Source organism: Mustelus asterias, chromosome 3, assembly GCF_964213995.1.
Source record: "Mustelus asterias chromosome 3, sMusAst1.hap1.1, whole genome shotgun sequence".
Taxonomy (NCBI): Eukaryota; Metazoa; Chordata; class Chondrichthyes; order Carcharhiniformes; family Triakidae; genus Mustelus; species Mustelus asterias.
This window is the reverse complement of record NC_135803.1, coordinates 22,111,447-22,128,729: the sequence shown is the minus strand read 5'-3', so window position 1 is coordinate 22,128,729 and position 17,283 is coordinate 22,111,447. Positions and strand designations below refer to the sequence as shown.

Sequence of the window (17,283 nt, the reverse complement as noted above, 5' to 3'; positions counted from 1 at the left end):
AACGATCCTCAAACAAGGAAATATCTCCGTATTGCAAACACTGAAACCTAAGATCAAGATTTAGCACTTGACACAGGGCCAGGAGCAGGATAGGCAGACTGTCCCACCTACCTCACTCCCTGGTACCAATCAGCAAAACCAAGATTGAATACAAACAGCAATGCACATTAGACAATGGCCTCCCTTGTTCCACACTGGTGGACGAACACCATCAAAAAGAAAAAATAGACAACCTTAATTTTCGCAGCATAACAAGCGATAAATTCCTCTGTGCTATCATACAGCCTTGTCACGATAAAAGACAATATCAGGATTAAAATCACAGGGGAACAATATTCAGGATTACTGATGAAATTGAGGATAATATGACCATCCACAGTGTTTGAAAAGGCCAAAGCCATGACAGAACATTGAGCAACATCCAGGATCTACTCCAAAATTCAGCCAGGGTCTTCCAGGAACACAGCACAGATTATAGAAATCACATTGATAATTATGGATTGTGCATCAGAACAAAAACGGATTAAAAAATGAATAGCGACAGATCTTGTGAGAAAGCTGCCATTTCTGCATTTACATCATGCAACCCCAGGTCATGGATGGGCTTTTAATGAAATAAGGTCTCACCCAGAGTCTAAACCAGAGGTTTTAGTTGGAAAACTCAATGTCAAATCATGCACAAAAAGCAAAAGAAAGTGGAACAAAATGGCATTAAAAGATCTAGAGTTAAAGGATGCAGAAATAAAAAATAAAAAGAATATATTTTTAAAACTCTCACAATAAGTGAAATCTGAGATTCCACACTTTTCTTAATATTCTTTGGTGTCCAATTATTTTTGCTTTATGGAGTCAGTATCCCACACTACATGTTAAGCAACGAGACAAACCTAAATTTAATCCCTAAATTTAGCTCTCCAAATTGTATTGCCTCTCCCAATTGAGATAATTTGAGTTTACCAACCAACACTCAGTCAAGCAGTGTGAATGAATTATTCTTTCTTGGCAAATCATTAAAGAAAGCAGACATCAAGTCTTACACTAACAATTATTTATGGACTACAGATAATAATTATTAAAAATAAACATGGAGTATACAAACAATTAATAGATAGATTAGACAGGGAATACCCAGCAATCGATTAACAAATAATTAATAGATCTAGTAGCATTTGTGGAGAGAGTAGAGGAGTTAACATTTCAGGTCTGTTTGTTACCTGTATAGCAATTGAATATCTAATTTTATTCAGGTGGTGGGCAGTAACAGGAGATTCACATGAGTTCCTATATATAGGATAACTCTGGGCTGGACTTTATGTTCTGACACCAGCCATATGTAAAATAGGGCAGGTGCCAACTCCATTACTGTTCCACCCAGCCCTGAGCTTGCGCCTATAATATGGGGATGGGCAAATGCCAAAATAGGCAGCCCCACATTGCCCCCAGAATAAATGTTAGATGTCAACCAACCCATGTTAAGCAGTGTTGTCCACAGCAATAGCATGCTGTGGACAATATGAAGGAGGTGACAGCCGGACTTTTGCCCTTCAATGAGAGGAAATCCCACCCTTAGCAGCTGACAACCAACTTGATAGGCCGGCAGCTTTGGCAATCCTAACAGCCATGATGTGGAGATGCCGGCGTTGGACTGGGGTAAACACAGTAAGAAGTCTCACAACACCAGGTTAAAGTCCAACAAATTTATTTGGTAGCAAAAGCCACTAGCTTTCGGAGCGCTGCTCCTTCGTTAGGTAAGTGGGAGTTCTGTTCACAAACAGGGCATATAAAGACACAAACTCAATTTACAAAATTATGGTTGGAATGCGAGTCTTTCCAGGTAATAAGTCTTAATGGTACAGACAACGTGAGTGGAGAGAGGGCCAAGCACAGGTTAAAGAGATGTGTATTGTCTCCATGATGTGGAGATGCCGGCGTTGGACTGGGGTAAACACAGTAAGAGTTTTAACAACACCAGGTTAAAGTCCAACAGGTTTATTTGGTAGCAAATTCCATTTGCTACCAAATAAATCTGTTGGACTTTAACCTGGTGTTGTTAAAACTCTTACTATTGTCTCCAGCCAGGAGACATTCCTAACAGCGCCAGAACTCAATAGTAGCCACTGCTGGGACAGCAAGCAGGCCAACGGATGAAGGCAGCCATGACCTCTGGATTGAGGTGAGTCCTTGGTTTTGTATGTGGAAGGTTCAGGAAGCCGAGGGAGGAGAATGAGGGATGAGGTTGGGAGGCAGGTGGGAAGGGGGAGGGTGTTGGGAGAGATTTGTCACCCTGATGTAGATGGGACAGCACTCAAAGGCCATACCCTCTTTCTTCTTTGAAGCAGTTTGCTTAAAGATAAGCCTACCCATGCTAGGGTCAATAATCTCAACTGACCATTAATTATTTATTCAAAAATGGCTGGCAGGCTGTCGATTTTGGTGACTGTCCACCTACCATATTATAGGGGAAACCTCGGGATGGGTGGGAGGTTGATGGGCTTACCTCCCCTCGTATTTTATGTGCCTTCATGTGTGTGTGTGTGTGTGTGTGGGGGGGGGGGGGGCTGTAAAATCCAGCCAATTTTTCAACTTTTGCGTTTTACAAATTGTACACTTTGTATAATACTCGGGCATAATACATAGCAACCGCTTTGGCAGATTCGGAAGAGGATGTGCAATGCATTAGGGGCATCTAAAGTGAATTTTCACCCTATGGGTAAATGTTTGACCCATTCAACGCTTTCACATGACCAGGGTTCAGAATTCCAATGTGTAAATGTATAATTAATTCATAGGACAACAACCCATGGTTTTAGTTCCAATACCCTCATTTTGTTTTTTTTTCACAGCCATATGCTACTAACCTCATTCTGGCGAGTCAATGCAACATTGTCAAAGCAGTCATGACAATACATATATATATTCTAACTGTTAACATTGTACTTCTCCAGGTCAAATCAGAATGGATACTATTTTATTCTGATAATGGACACTTTAGTTTTAATTTGCAAGTTAACAATGCCCATTTTTAAAAATAGGTTTACAAAGCTGTCTTCATTAAGCTACAAATTTAAAAGAATTGTTGTCACACCTGACCTTTAGATGTCTTATCCTCCCACCAAATGATTTTCCATACTTCCTTTCTCTGTGCTCATGTTCAAGGAGAAAAGTTGAAAGAAAAAAGGGTGCAGGGTAGAATTTGCCTACTTGCAAATACAGCAAAATATTTACTTGAGGGCTGTCAGCATTCGTGGAACCTTAAGCAGCATGAGACATTGCTTTCAGGAGCAACGGGAAGAAAGTGAAAGAAAATATAGTTAATTTACATAGTATCAGCTAGTTTCAATTACTGTTTATTCCACGAACCTAATAATATTTATATGGGTGAGGCAAGGAGGGGGAATTCTTCCAAATTTAGCTTTGCTTGAGGCCTGGTAAATATTTTCTCAACCGGTGATCAAATTTGCCATTAATATACCCCACATGCACTGAAATTATCCAACCTCCTTTTGAAGGCATGGGATCACAGTCCAAATCGATTTTCATGTTCTCTTCATGTGGAACAGCTATATAATAAGTAGTAACTTTCGGCATTGCCATCAGTTTGGGGCAGATGGGAGATTGCAGGGACATTGCATGCACTGGCAATGCAGTTTTAAAAAAGTGATTAAAATATTTGAAGTCAAGTCCAATCAATTGATGGTGAAGTGGGAAACATTTGAAGTTACATTCATACATGAAACAAATTATGGAACTACTACATGGTGAAGAGACAAATTACCAAATCTACTTGCCATATATCCAAAATGACCTACGTAAAGGAAGGGGGCTTCACTTTACGAAGGAGAAAAAGTAATGTCAATTTTTAAAAATAAATGTTAAAATGCATGCATTATGCAGAGTGTAGGAAATAAACACGGAGATGTGGAAGCAATTCTTTTATGAGTGAGATTTACTTTTAATAGCATCAAGAGAAACAAAGTTTCAATCTAAGGAAGAATGGAAAATAAACACATGAGAATATTGAGGAATTTTAGAATAGAAAGAAAAGAAGGTGGAATGACAATATTGGCCAAAAGAGGGGACACATTCTGTACAGGGTCGATGTCGCTAAGTATAGAGCACTAAGTCGCATTGTCAAAGCTCAGTGATTAAGAAATACTTTTTTATATTTGTTTGATGTTGTACAAAAGAATTTGAAGAGGAACTCTGCTGTTAGATTGGAGGAACGTTTAGGGATAAGAAAATTATTGTGCTGAGATAAAAGCAAAATGCAGTGCATGTTGGAAATCGGAAATAAAAACAGAACGGTTCTGAAGAGTCCGAGTGGACTCAAAACTTTAACTCTGTTTCTCTCTCCACAGGTGCTGCAAGACCTGCTGAGTTTTCCCAAAATTTTCTGTTCTTTTATTGTTCTGGAATATTTTAATTAGCCACTTATCAATTGGGAAAGATATGAGGAAATTTGGATTGTATTCTGTAAAAGACTCCTTCCATTAGCCACTACATGCAAAGCGATATATTTTGGTTAACAAGCATGAGCAATTATATTCTGAATGAAAGTAGGCTCAGTGCTGTCGAAAAACTATGGGATTGGAGCTAGAAAATTTGCTGGATGTTAAAAGTTCAGGTTGATAAGACCATAAAGATGAAATCATTGAAATTTATGTCACAGAAGGAGGCCATTCGGCCCATTGTGTTTGTGCCATCCAGTCTGATCCCATTTTCCAGCTCTTAGTCTGTATCCCAGAAGTTACGGTACTTACAAGTGTGTATCCAAGTACTTTTTAAATGCAATAAGGGATTCTGCCTCGGCCATCCTTTCAAGCAGTGAGTTCCAGACCCACACCATCCTCTGGGTGAAAATAATTTCCCTTCAAATCCTTTGTAACCCTCCTGCCAATTACTTTAAACCTATGCCCGGTGGTTATTGATCTCTCTGCTAGGTTCTTCCTATCCACTCCAACCAGGCACTCCATAATGTTATACAGCTCAATTCAATCTCTCTTCACCAGCCTATCCAATCTTTTTTCTGATCAAAAATTCTTCACTCCTAACAATAAATCTCCTCTTGTGCAATCAGATTTTTCTTATAACGTGATGACCAGAACTGTAGGCAGTGCTCTTCGTTGTGACCTACCTAGTGTTTTATATTGTCCTAGTCTAACCTCCCTGCTCTTAGTTACAACTGCTTTCTTAACTATCTTGTCTAACCTTCCTGCTATCTTCAGGGATTATGCATTTAAGTCCCACTGTTTCATTACACTTTTTGGAATCCTACAATTTGTGTATTTCCTGCTAAACTCCATTTGCCACTTTAATGTCTATTTGACCAGTCCATTGATATCTTCCAGCAGTCCACTGCTTTCTTCCACACTATCAGCCACAGACTGTTATTTATATCGTCTGCGAACTTCTTAATCATACTCCCTACATGCAAGTACAAATCAATGATTATAATACAGTGGAAAGCAGGGCACCAAGTACTGGGCACTGCAGACCTTCAAATCAGAAAACACCTAGCGCCATTATTCTTTGCTTCCTGCCAGAGACCATTTTGGATCAGACTTGCTATTTCCCTTGGATTCCATGGGTTTCTACTTTTCTGACAAGTTGTTCATCTGGGACCTTGTCATATACCCTGCAAAATTCCAAGTAGATTACATCAAATCCTCCTCAATGCTCCTGTTGATGTATCTTGTAAATGGTACACACTGTGCCACTGTGTCAGTGGCAAAGTGGATGTCAAAGGTGGTGTATGCGGTACCAAACAAGCAGACTCCCTTGTCCTGGGTAGTGTTGGATTTTTTCAGTATTGATGGAGCTGCAGTCATCCAGACAAGTGGAGAGTATTCCATCACTCTCCTGATTTGTACCATGTAAATGGTGGACAGGCTTTGGGGTGTCAGGAGGTGAGTTACTTGCACAGAATTTCCAGCCTCTGACCTGCTCTTGTAGCCACAGTATTTATATGGCTAGTCCAGTTCAGTTTCTGGTCAATGGTAACCCCCAGGATGCTGATGGTTGGGGATTCACTGATGGTAATGCCATTGAAGGGCAGATGGTTAGATTTTCTCTTTGGAGATGATCATTGCCCAGCACTTGTGACTTGAATGTTCCTTGGCACTAATCAGCTCAACCCTGGATGTTGTCCTGAATGTTCATATTAATATTACGGTGATATTCAAAGTTTTTTAAAATTCATTCCGTGGGACACGGAAGTCGCTGGCTGGGCCAGCATTTATTGCCATCCCTAGTTGCCCTTGGAGGGGCACAAGACATCACCTTGATGTGGAAGTCGCTTTCATGTACTGATATGAATTGGAACTTTGAGTTGCTATGCATAAAGTAGTGAAAACGCTGACAAACTTAATTGAGGGAAGGGGAAGATGTACAAAGAATGTTTATGGAATGAACCAGCCTATCAAATTAATGTATCACAAAGGTGATACATCAATTTGACTTGGTAGTCACAAGAAAACTTGCTGTGAGAGTGGCACAAGTGTCTTGTAGCAAGGAAGGAGCTGTCCTCATTGTCTTCAAGTTGGTGGCCCTTCTCCAGGGTTCCACGTATCAGCTGTGGCTCAGTTGGCAGCACTCTCACCCTTGAGTCATTTGGTTTTAGATTAAAGTCCCAACACAGGACTTGAGAAAATAAATAAGGCTGATGCTCCAGTGCGGTACTGAGGCAGTGTTGCACTGTCAGAGGTGCCATCTTTCGAATAAGATGTTAAATTGAGATCAAGTGTCACTATTTTGAAGAGCCAGTGTCCTGACCAACATTTATCCCCCAATCAAAGACACAAAAAACAAATGATTTGGTCATTATCCCACTGATGTTTGTGGAGCTTGCTTTGTGCAAAACGGATCCTACATTGCAACAGTGACAGCATTTCAAATGTCCTTCATTCACTCCCTAAAGCACTTCAAGAAGCCCAGCAGCTGTCTATATAAATGGAGGTCTTTCTTTAAAATTAGGGCTTTTTGTAGGGCCAAGTGCTACAGCATGCAGCCATGATGTTGCTGAGCAACTTAATTTTAAAGTTTATTTATTAGTGTCACAAGTAAGCTTACATTGTTGTCACCCTAACAGATGTTCATAAAAGCATCTAACATGTGCTTTCAACATTCCGTGGTCCATTCAATTATTACTCTGATATTTCAATAGGCCTCATTATACTGGTGTTACATCTAACCAGGCAAAATGCTGGTCAGTGATAGTGCTACCAAGTCAATCTTGGTGATGGACGCTGAAGCCCTGACACTGGGACATTGGCTGCAAAGTATGCTTCGGTGAGTATGACTATGTTGAGTTGTTGCTTGACTAGATGTGGGACAACTTTCCCAATTTTAGGACAAGCCTTCAGATATTAGCTAGGACTTTGCAGTTTCAACTGGGCAGGGTGTGCCATTGTTGTTTTCAGTGCCTAGTTCGATGCCAGATTGTCCATCTAGTTTCATTCCTTTTCAGCTTTTCTGTAGCGGACTGGGACAATTGGCTTGCTGGGCACTTAAGAGTGCAAGTCCGGAGTCAGAAGTAGGTCAGACTAATGGATTCTATCACAGGCAACTGGGGTTAGCCTGCAGAGTATTAGCTGCCACCAGAGGTTCGCTGTTGAGGAGTTGTGTAAAATTTTCTTTCCAGTTAAGATTAGAGACTCCTCTCCCCCCACCCATTGTCCTATAATCAAAGGGAATTTTGTCCACTTTATCTTGGTCTATAGATGGTTCTGGTGGCTTCAGTATTGGTGAGACATAGGAATTTTTACAACAATCTGAAAATTTCAAGGTCATTAGTACAGAGACTAGCTTTTAATTCCAGATTTATTTATTAATTGAATTTAAATTCTACCATCTGCTGTGGTGGGATTGGAATTAGTGTGCCAAGCATTCAGTCTGGGCCTCTGGATTACTATTCCTGTTATACTGCCACTATTGGTTCTGTCTCTACTTTCTCCGCTACCATCTATTAAATGGCTACTAAGACTGGATAGACAACAGGGACCTGGGTGAAAATTTTATCCAACAGAACATCGGAAAAACTAACATCATAATTTTCATGTCCTACTATAAACTCCAGTCATAAACCAAATATCAACATGAGTATTTATTTCCATTTTTGGAACTTTGTAAACTATTGCTCCTACTTTAGTTACGCCAGCACTCAGAAATCCTTACATACATCTCTGTCACCTCTAGACTCAATTTTCCATTGTGGATCTTGATAGTCTTCGCTCCTTTATGCTTCATAAGCTGCAACACTGTCAAAACTCAGCTGGCTATATAAGGTCCCACACTAACCTTAACTCTAACTCCTAAACCCCATTTACAGTACACAACCACTCCAATTGTATAAATGAAAGACTCATGATGTTTCATCTACAGCTCAGCCATAACCAATATGCCACCCTCATCAGCATTAATGCCCCAACCCTTGACTCAGATTAAGATCTTAAGGAAATGTTCCATTCTGACCTTGAAGAAGTCTTCACTGCCAAGCCAAAAGAAGAAAAGATAATCCTTTTGGGGGAATTTAATGTCAAGGTCTGATGTCTGGAACACTACCATCAGGAAAAGCTAGATGGGAAAAGTCAATGCAAATGGTTCCTGCAGGCAAAGTGTACTCAGCATGGCCTTATTATAACAAACATCCTCTCCTGCCAGATGGACGAATACAAAACCACATGGCATCATCCTAGATCAAAGGGTTTGCACCTTCCTGGATTATGCCATTGTTCAGGTCAAAGATCGAAATGGTGTCAGTATCACTCAATTCATGTGGGGGACTGATGTCTACTGGTCAGATAATCAACTTGTTCGATCAGTGACGAATATCCACTGAGCACCAAGCAAGGCCCGAAAGGCAGAAAATAGATATCTCACCGCTCAAGCAGCCAGATCAAAGACAGGAATTTCAAGTCCAGCTGACGACCAATCTAGAAACTTTTCATACATCCAGCTCAATTCCAGAATAGCGGGATCAAATAAAATTAGTTGTACTAAACACCTGCGTTCAGACTACTGATATTATCATCACCAGAACTGGATTGATGAAAACTATGCTGAAATATATGTGACCTTCTAGAACAAAATCAAGAGGCCTTAAATTGCAGAACAATCCAAGGTCCCAAATCAAAAAGGCAACATTTCAACAGCTCAAAGTTGACACCCAAAGACACATCTGGAAGATAAAAGACATGGGGATGAATTTTCCCGTTAGGCCTGCCACAGGAATCGGGCAAGGGGCGGACCATGTCAGTTAACCTCGGACAGGATTTTCCGGTTTTGGCGTGAGCGCGGCTGGAAAGTCCCACCCAATGTGGTGGAAGGATAAAGCCCAAAAGATCCAACAATGTACTGACCATTATGACATGCAAAGCTTTTTGGAAGCCACCAGGACCATCCATAGACCAAGGTCAAATGGACAAAATTCCCTTTGCCCACAGGATGGTGTTTCTCTTCTGAAGGATGACAATGTCATTGGGCAACTCTGCAAAGAACATATTTACCAACTCCTCAACCGTGAACCCGCAATGGCAGCTAGTGCTCTCCAAGCTAACCCCAGTTGCCTGTGATTTGGTGAACCAAATCGTTGGGAGAGCTGCAACAAAAAACAGATGAAAAACAACAAAGCCTGCAGCTCTGTTTGTATTCTAGCTGAGGTCTTCAAAGCTGTGGGGCTTTTGCTCATATCAAGAATTCCTTGCACACATCCTACAGATTTGGGAGGAAAAATAATTCCTCCACACCCTGACTTCAGGAATGCAAGAATGATAATTATTTTCAAGAAAGGCAAAAAAAAAAATCATGCTTTGGAAACCATTTGAGGTCATTCCCTCTTGTCCATAGCAGGAAAAATCCTGACACATTCTCCAGAAACCACCTGCTTCCTGCAGTTGAGGAAATCCTTCTCGAGACAAAATGTGGGTTTAAAACTTTCAGAGGAACCTGGGGAATGGTACTTGTTGCTTGACAAATCAAGTAAAATGTCGAGAACGACATCAAGAACTTCTCACTGCATTCATCAACCTGACCAAAGCATCTGACTCAGTAAATTGTGAAGCACTGTGGATTGTGCTCCAAAGATTTGGATGTCCAAGAAACTTCACCACAATTCTAAGTTGTCATGAGTGGGAGATCTGAAACAGACGCCTTCAAAACGCAGACCAGGATCAAACCAAACTGACACTATAGATATGCATGGATAAAAGTGCTTTGACAAAGGGTCATCTGGACTCGACACATCAGCTCTTTTCTCTCCTTACAGATACTGCCAGACTGCTGAGATTTTCTAGCCTTTTCTCTTTTGGTTATAGATATACATGTTCTACAGTCTGTGGATACTGCAGTGTCATTGCCCACTTTGCAGTAGATTTGTGAGCCACTCTCATCTGTTCAAATTGCATACAAGAAACTTGGCCTGTTTTTGAATGCTGCCAAAATAAATCTGATATATCAAACCAAATATCCCACCTCCCAAATCTTATGAAGGAGAGACTTTGCATTCCAGATCACACTGCCTCATGGAGTGTCCTGTTCTATGTGCCCAAAGACCTGCAAATTGAGGATCAGCACATGAAGATCCATGGCAGAAACTCATGATCCTAAGTAGATGACATCCTCAAATCGAGGGACGCTGCCAACAAGGAACCCCTGAAGAATTCTTCCTTTATTTTGTATTCCCTTTCCTCATTCCTCTGACCAAATTGTATTACTTCACACTTTTCTGCTTTACATTTCATCTGCCACATGTCAACCCAATCCGCCAGTTGGTCTATGACTATCCTCCTCGCAGTTCTCAAGTTTTGTGTAATCTGCATTGTGCCCTGCACATCTCAGCAATATAGTTCAAGAAAAACAGCTGTGCATGAAACGAATAAATGTTAAAAGGACACTATAGACAGAATAAGTTCTACACACCAATTTCATGTGCATGTTACACGTTTCTTTTCAGATACACAAATTTTATAATTTCAGCAAAAACAAAGTACTATGGATACTGGAAATCTGAAGCAAAAACAGAAAATGATGAGGACTTGTGGAGAGAGAAACAGAAGTAGCGTTTCAACCTGAAACAGTAATTCTGTTCCTCTCTTATACTTCACTTTTGCTAATGCATCTGTAAAGCAAGATGGTCGCCATATACTTACCCAAATTAGGTTGAATAGGTCCAAAGAATCTGGGGTCCAGTTACACAGATCATTAAAATGTCAGGAACAGGTACAAAAAAAAATCAAAGTCAATGCTAGTCTTTATATCTAGAGGAATAGAATTCTGTTCATGGGGTAGGAAGCATGCTTCAACTGTACAAAGCCCTGTTTAGACCATATCCAGAGTACCGTGAGCAGTTCTGGGAACCCCACACAAGAGGAAGGATATATTGGCTTTGGAGAGAATGCAGTATGGTTTTACCAGAATGATACCTGGACCACAAGGGTTAAATTGCGATAAGAAGTTAAGCAAACTAGTAGTCCCTAGAATTTAGAAGGTTGAGGGGTGATTTGATCAAAGTTTTCCAGACATTGAGAATAGATAGGGTAAATTGGCATAAACTATTTTCACTAGAATGATGGGACTTTACTGGAGTTTGGTTGACTCTCAGGTGCCCTTTGCAATAGCCAAGTAAGCCACTCAATTCAAGGGCAATAGGTGCTGGCCTTGCCAGCGATGCCCACATTCCATAAAGAAGGAATAAATTTTTAAAACTCCTTTGACTCCCTTGTCAATCAAGAATTTATCTAACAACCTTAAAAAAAAATTCCATGACCTCCAATGCTCTCTGGGGAAGAGAATTCCACAGACAACAACCCTCTGAGGAGAAAACAAATCTTATTTCTATCTTAAATGGGAGACCCCCTTGTGCCCTAATTCTCGTCTTTCCCATGAGGGGAACATCCTCTCAGTAAGTACCCTATCAAGTCCACTCAGGATCTTGTGTGTTTAAATAAGATCACCTCTCATTCTTCTAAACTCCAATGGATACAAGCTCAACTATTCAATCTTTCCTCACACAGTAATCTCTTTATTCCAAGGTTCAGCTGAGTGAACCTTCTATTAATTGCTTCTGCTGCAATTATGTCCTAAGTAAGGAGACCAAAACTGTGGCGTAGGACCTGGGGAATAGTCAAAAAATAGAGCCAACCCTTTCTGGAGTAAAATTAGGATATAGTCTTTCATGCAAAGAGTGGTGGGAGTTTGGGACTTTCTTTCACAAATTGTAATTGATGCTACATCAATTGTTAATATTAAAACTGAAATTGATACTTTTCCTATTTGATTACCTTAGCGACCTGACCTGTTACCTATAGGGTTCTGTGCATATACATTCCGTGCTGTCTCTGTTCCACTAAATCTTTCAAAATACTTCCATTCACCTCCCTGGCCCTACACTCAACCCTGGAACACCTGGATAATAAGGACACTTGTGTTAGACTCCTATTTATTGACTGCAGCTCAGCCTTCAACACCATTATCCCAACAAAACTCATTTCCAAACTCTGTGGCTTAGGGCTCGGCTCCTTCTGCTGTGACTAGTTCCTAGACGTCCTAATCCACAGACTGCAATCAGTAAGGATAGGCAACAACACTCCTCCACGATTATCCGCAACATCGGTGCCCTGTACGGCTGTTCCTCCACCCCTTTCTATACTCACACTGATGACTGTGTGGCCAAATTTCCCTCTGACTCCATTTTCAAGTTCGCTGATGACACTACCATAATGGGTCAGATTTCAAATAATCATGAGATGGAGTAAAGGAAAGAGATAGAGAATCTGGTGAACTGGTGCAACAACAATAATCTCTCCCTCAATGTCAGTAAAAAAGGAAATAGTCATCAACTTTAGGAAGTGTAGTGGGGGACATGCCTCTAAATAGATCAATGGTGATGAAGTGGAAATGGTCGAGAGCTTCAAGTTTCTAGGTCTCCGGATCACCAAAAACCTGTCCTAGTCCCTCCACGCTGATGCTATAGTTAAGAAAGCCCACCAACTTTCTCAAGAGGCTGAAGAAATTCGGCATGTCCACTACGACTCTCAGCAATTTTTACAGATGTACCACAGAAAGCATCCTTTCCCGAATGTATTACAGCTTGGTATGGCTCCTGCTCCGACCAAGACCAGAAGAAACTACAATGGACTGTGAATGGAGCCTCCCATCCATTGACTCTGTCTACACTTCTCGTTGCTTCGGAAAAGCAGCCATTAAAGCATAATCAAGGACCCCATGCACCACGGAAATACCCTCTTCCACCACCTTCTGTCAGGAAAAAAATACAAAAATCTGAGATCACATGCCAACCGACTCAAGAACAACAGCTTCTTCCCTGTTGCCATCAGACTTTTGAATGGACCTATCATATATTAAGCTGATATTTCTCTGCACCCTAGCTATGACTGTAACACTATATTCTGCATCCTCTCCTTTCCTTCTCCTCTATGCACTCTATGAATGGTATGTTTTGTCTGTGCAGCGCACAGGAAATAATACTTTTCACTATATTCCCAATACATGTGACAATAATAGATCAAATCACAAATGTATTCCCCTGCCTTGTTTGCCCTCAAAGGAAAGGGATATTTCATTTGTTTCCTGGAAGTCAGCCACAAAACGTTTTTTTTACATTGGATGGGCACATAATGAGATGGATTCCCTGTGTGTGCTGGACTTCTATGTGCATATGTCATTACAGCGACATGGCTACGGGAAGAAGTTGTTTGATTACTTGAATCAGTACGAAGATTGATCAGCTTCCCATTTTTATGGATTGCATTCTATTTGCCATTGTTCTGCCCACCTAACAGGTCCATTGATATCTCCCTGCAGCCAACAGTTTTCTTCCTGGGTTTCTCACCACACAGCCAATTTTTATCTGCAAACTTCTTATTCACGCACCTTACATTCAAGTCTCTATCATTGACACATATCAGGGCGGCATGGTGGCACAGTAGTTAGCACTGCAGCCTCACAGCATCAGGGACCCGGGTCAATGCCGGTCTTGGGTGACTGTGTGGCGTTTGCACACTCTCCCAGTGTCTGCGTGCGTTTCCTCTGGGTGCCCCAGTTCATCCCACACTCCAAACATGTGCGGGTTATGTTGATTGGCCATGGTAAATTTCCCCTTTAGTGTCAGGGTGATAGCATAGTAAATACGAGGAGTTATGGGGATAGGGCCTGGGTGGGATTGTCGTTGGTGAAGGCTCGATGGGTCGAATTGCTTCCTCCTGCACTGTAGGGATTCTACCAGATGCAGTGTGCAGTACACAGACCCAATATTGAGCCCTGCAGTACCCTACTTGAAATGGCCTTCCAGTCACACAACACCTGTCAACCATAACCCTTTTTTTCCAGCCATTGAGCCAAGTTCAGATCCAACTTGCCACTTTTCCTTGCATCCCATGAACTTCTAATTTACTGATCAGTCTGTCATTTGAGACCTTGTCAAAAACCTTGCTAAATGTGCTACCCGCATTGACCCCTACCTTGTTACTACTTCAAAAATCTACTCAAGTTAATCAAGCATGACCTTTTTAATAGATCCCCGTGTATTGTCCTTGATTAAGCTTCTCTCAATGACAATTTATATTGTCTTGTCAGCATTTTTTCCAGGAAGCTGACCAGCACCAAGATTAGACTGACTGGCCTGTAATGACTCAGGCATTCCTTCTTCCCGATTTCAATTTTGGAATTCCTGGAGTCCTCAGGTTCTGTAGAAACTTGCCTGTAGCCAGAGCAGATTGGAAAATAATGGTCAGAGCTTTTGATATCTCTTCCTGGCTTACAATTTTAACTGTGTGCAGCGATCACAAGCCAGGCAATGGCTTCCGCAGTGACTAAATGGAACCCTCTGAGCCGTCCACTGAATTTTGTCAGGGGGCAGTCTCCAATGACGTGAGTGATTGATTTGAGGTGCACCAGAGTTGCAGTCTGGGTTCCCTGCAAGGCCCCACTTGTACCACTTTGCTGCACAAAGGCTTTGGAAATGGTTGGGGAATGCCAATGTTGGCATGGCAGGTTGATAAATTCCAACCAGGTCTGGTGATTTACACAACTTTAAGGATGTTAAACATCTATTTCTTCCTGCACTGTTTATCTCATTCGATGTTTCACATTCCTCCTCAACTACAACATCTGTTCTGTCCTTCTGTTATGTGAAAATAAATGCAAAATATTAATCAAAATCCATGCCCATATTTTTGCCTTGTACCTCCAAATATAAGTTACCTTTTTGGTGTTTACTTGATTGTATTCTTTCCTTAGTTATCCTCTTTTTGTTTATGTATTCATAAAATATGTTTCCTTCTGAAACATTAACCCATTTCCCTCAGGAGATACGGTTTTCCCCTCGCCATTTCTATTTTCTTTTCAAATTTAGTGGGCTTTTCTTTCTATTGTGTGGGGTCAGTGAGCTAGAATGTGGTGAAAGCCAACACTCGCCATACCAACTCTGGTAGTTCATGGAGGCCTGCCTCCTTACCTTGCCCCACACTTGACACGAGTAGTGTCTCTTAAGCTATATAACCATTTTTTCTCTCAAATGGACCTTTGTGGGCTTCGACAAATTGCTCTCCTATTGAAAATTTGTGTCTCAGTAAAGTACCAAAAAAAGAGTCAAACCTCACGATAAACTCCCTGTATCTGAAAGACCACATTTGAATGCTTCCATCTCTTGAGCAAATGTAATGCCACACAACATTTTCAAGACATTTCTTAATCTCCAATGACTTATCACATATAACTCAAACCATAGAAGAGGCCCTTCGGCCCATCGAGTCTGCATCGGCACACAAGAAACACCTGACCTCCCACTTAATGCAATTTATCAACACTTGGCCCATAGCCTTGAATGTTAGGACAAGCCAGGTGCTCATCCAGGTACTTTTTAAAGAATGTGATGCAACCTGCCTCTACCACCCTCCCAGGCAGCGCATTACAGACTGTCACTACCCACTGCATAAAATGTTTTTCTCTCACACCCCCCCCAAACCTCCTGTCACTCACCTTGAACCCATGTCCCCTCGTAACTGATCCTTCAACTAAGGGGTACAGCTGCTTCCTATCCACGGTGGCACAGAAGCTTTGACTAGTTTTTTTTTGTAGTTCCAAAATGACAGCACAGTGGCATAGTGATTACACTGCTGCCTCACAGTGCCAGGGACCCGGGTTTGATTCCTGGCTTGGTTCACTGTCTGTGCGGAGTCTGCACATTCTCCCCTTGGGTTTCCTCTGGGTGTTCGGGTTCTTCCCACAGTCCAAAAGACGTGCTGGTGAGGTGCATTGGCCATGCTAAATTCTTCCTTGGTGTATCCGAACAGCTGCCAGAGTGTGACGACGAGGGGATTTTCAGAGTAACTTCGTTGCAGTGTTAATGTAAGTTACTTGTGACACGAATAAATAAACTTTAACTCTGTCATGCCACTCACAATCATAAACCAGTCGGCCAAAATGATGGCAAAAGTAAACAGGAAAACTAACAGGCATCGGGGTAGTTAACACTGAGAGGAATTTTGCTTTTGCTGCTTAGGTTGAAGTGAGGTTGGTTTCAACTCCACTGACTCTGTCTACACTTCCCATTGTGTCGGAAAAGCAGCCAGCATAATTAAAGATCCCACGCACCCCGGACATTCTCTCTTCCACCTTCTTCCGTCGGGAAAAAGATACAAAAGTCTGAGGTCACGTACCAACCGACTCAAGAACAGCTTCTTCTCTGCTGCCATCAGATTTTTGAATGGGCCTACCTCGCATTAAGTTGATCTTTCTCTACACCCTAGCCATGACTGTAACACTACATTCTGCACCCTCTCCTTTCCTTCTCTATGAACGGTATGCTTTGTTTGTATAGCGCGAAAGAAACAATACTTTTCACTGTATGTTAATACATGTGACAATAATAAATCAAACCCAGAATGAAAACTTAGGTGGTGGCGACAAGTGACAGTCCAAGCAAACAGCTCACACCCTCCTCTTCCTCCCCCCCCATTGAGATACTGACCTCGGAGTCTGTCACAAGCAGCTGGTGATAATCCTTACTCGGTGCCGGAGCCTGTGCTCGGTTTTCGTAAATTGTGCCTCTCAGCAGAGACGCCATTTTGGACGCTTCTCATTGCCAGAGCAACGGCGGCGAATGTAAACAAGAGCAGCCGCAACTAGTTTTACTCTACACCAAGTTCACGCAACAACATCGACGCCGCTTAAAATTATCATTATTATTTTATATATTTTTTTTAAAAAACGACGTGCCGTTCGGGGTCGAGGCGATCGAAAAATCAAAGGTGCCGCGGCCGAGTTAAA

At 41.6% G+C, this 17,283-nt stretch overlaps 1 protein-coding gene across 1 annotated transcript in view; it reads right to left on the bottom strand.

Annotated features, from left to right (window-relative positions):
* LOC144487851 (F-box only protein 36-like) overlaps positions 1–17,171 on the bottom strand; it is a 58,786-nt gene extending 41,615 nt beyond the window's left edge. The window contains exon 1 of the mRNA XM_078205921.1: positions 16,985–17,171. Within this exon, the coding sequence (XP_078062047.1) occupies positions 16,985–17,080 (96 nt within the window). The 5' untranslated portion in view covers positions 17,081–17,171. The remainder of the gene's footprint in view (positions 1–16,984) is intronic.
* Positions 17,172–17,283: the final 112 nt, after the last annotated feature.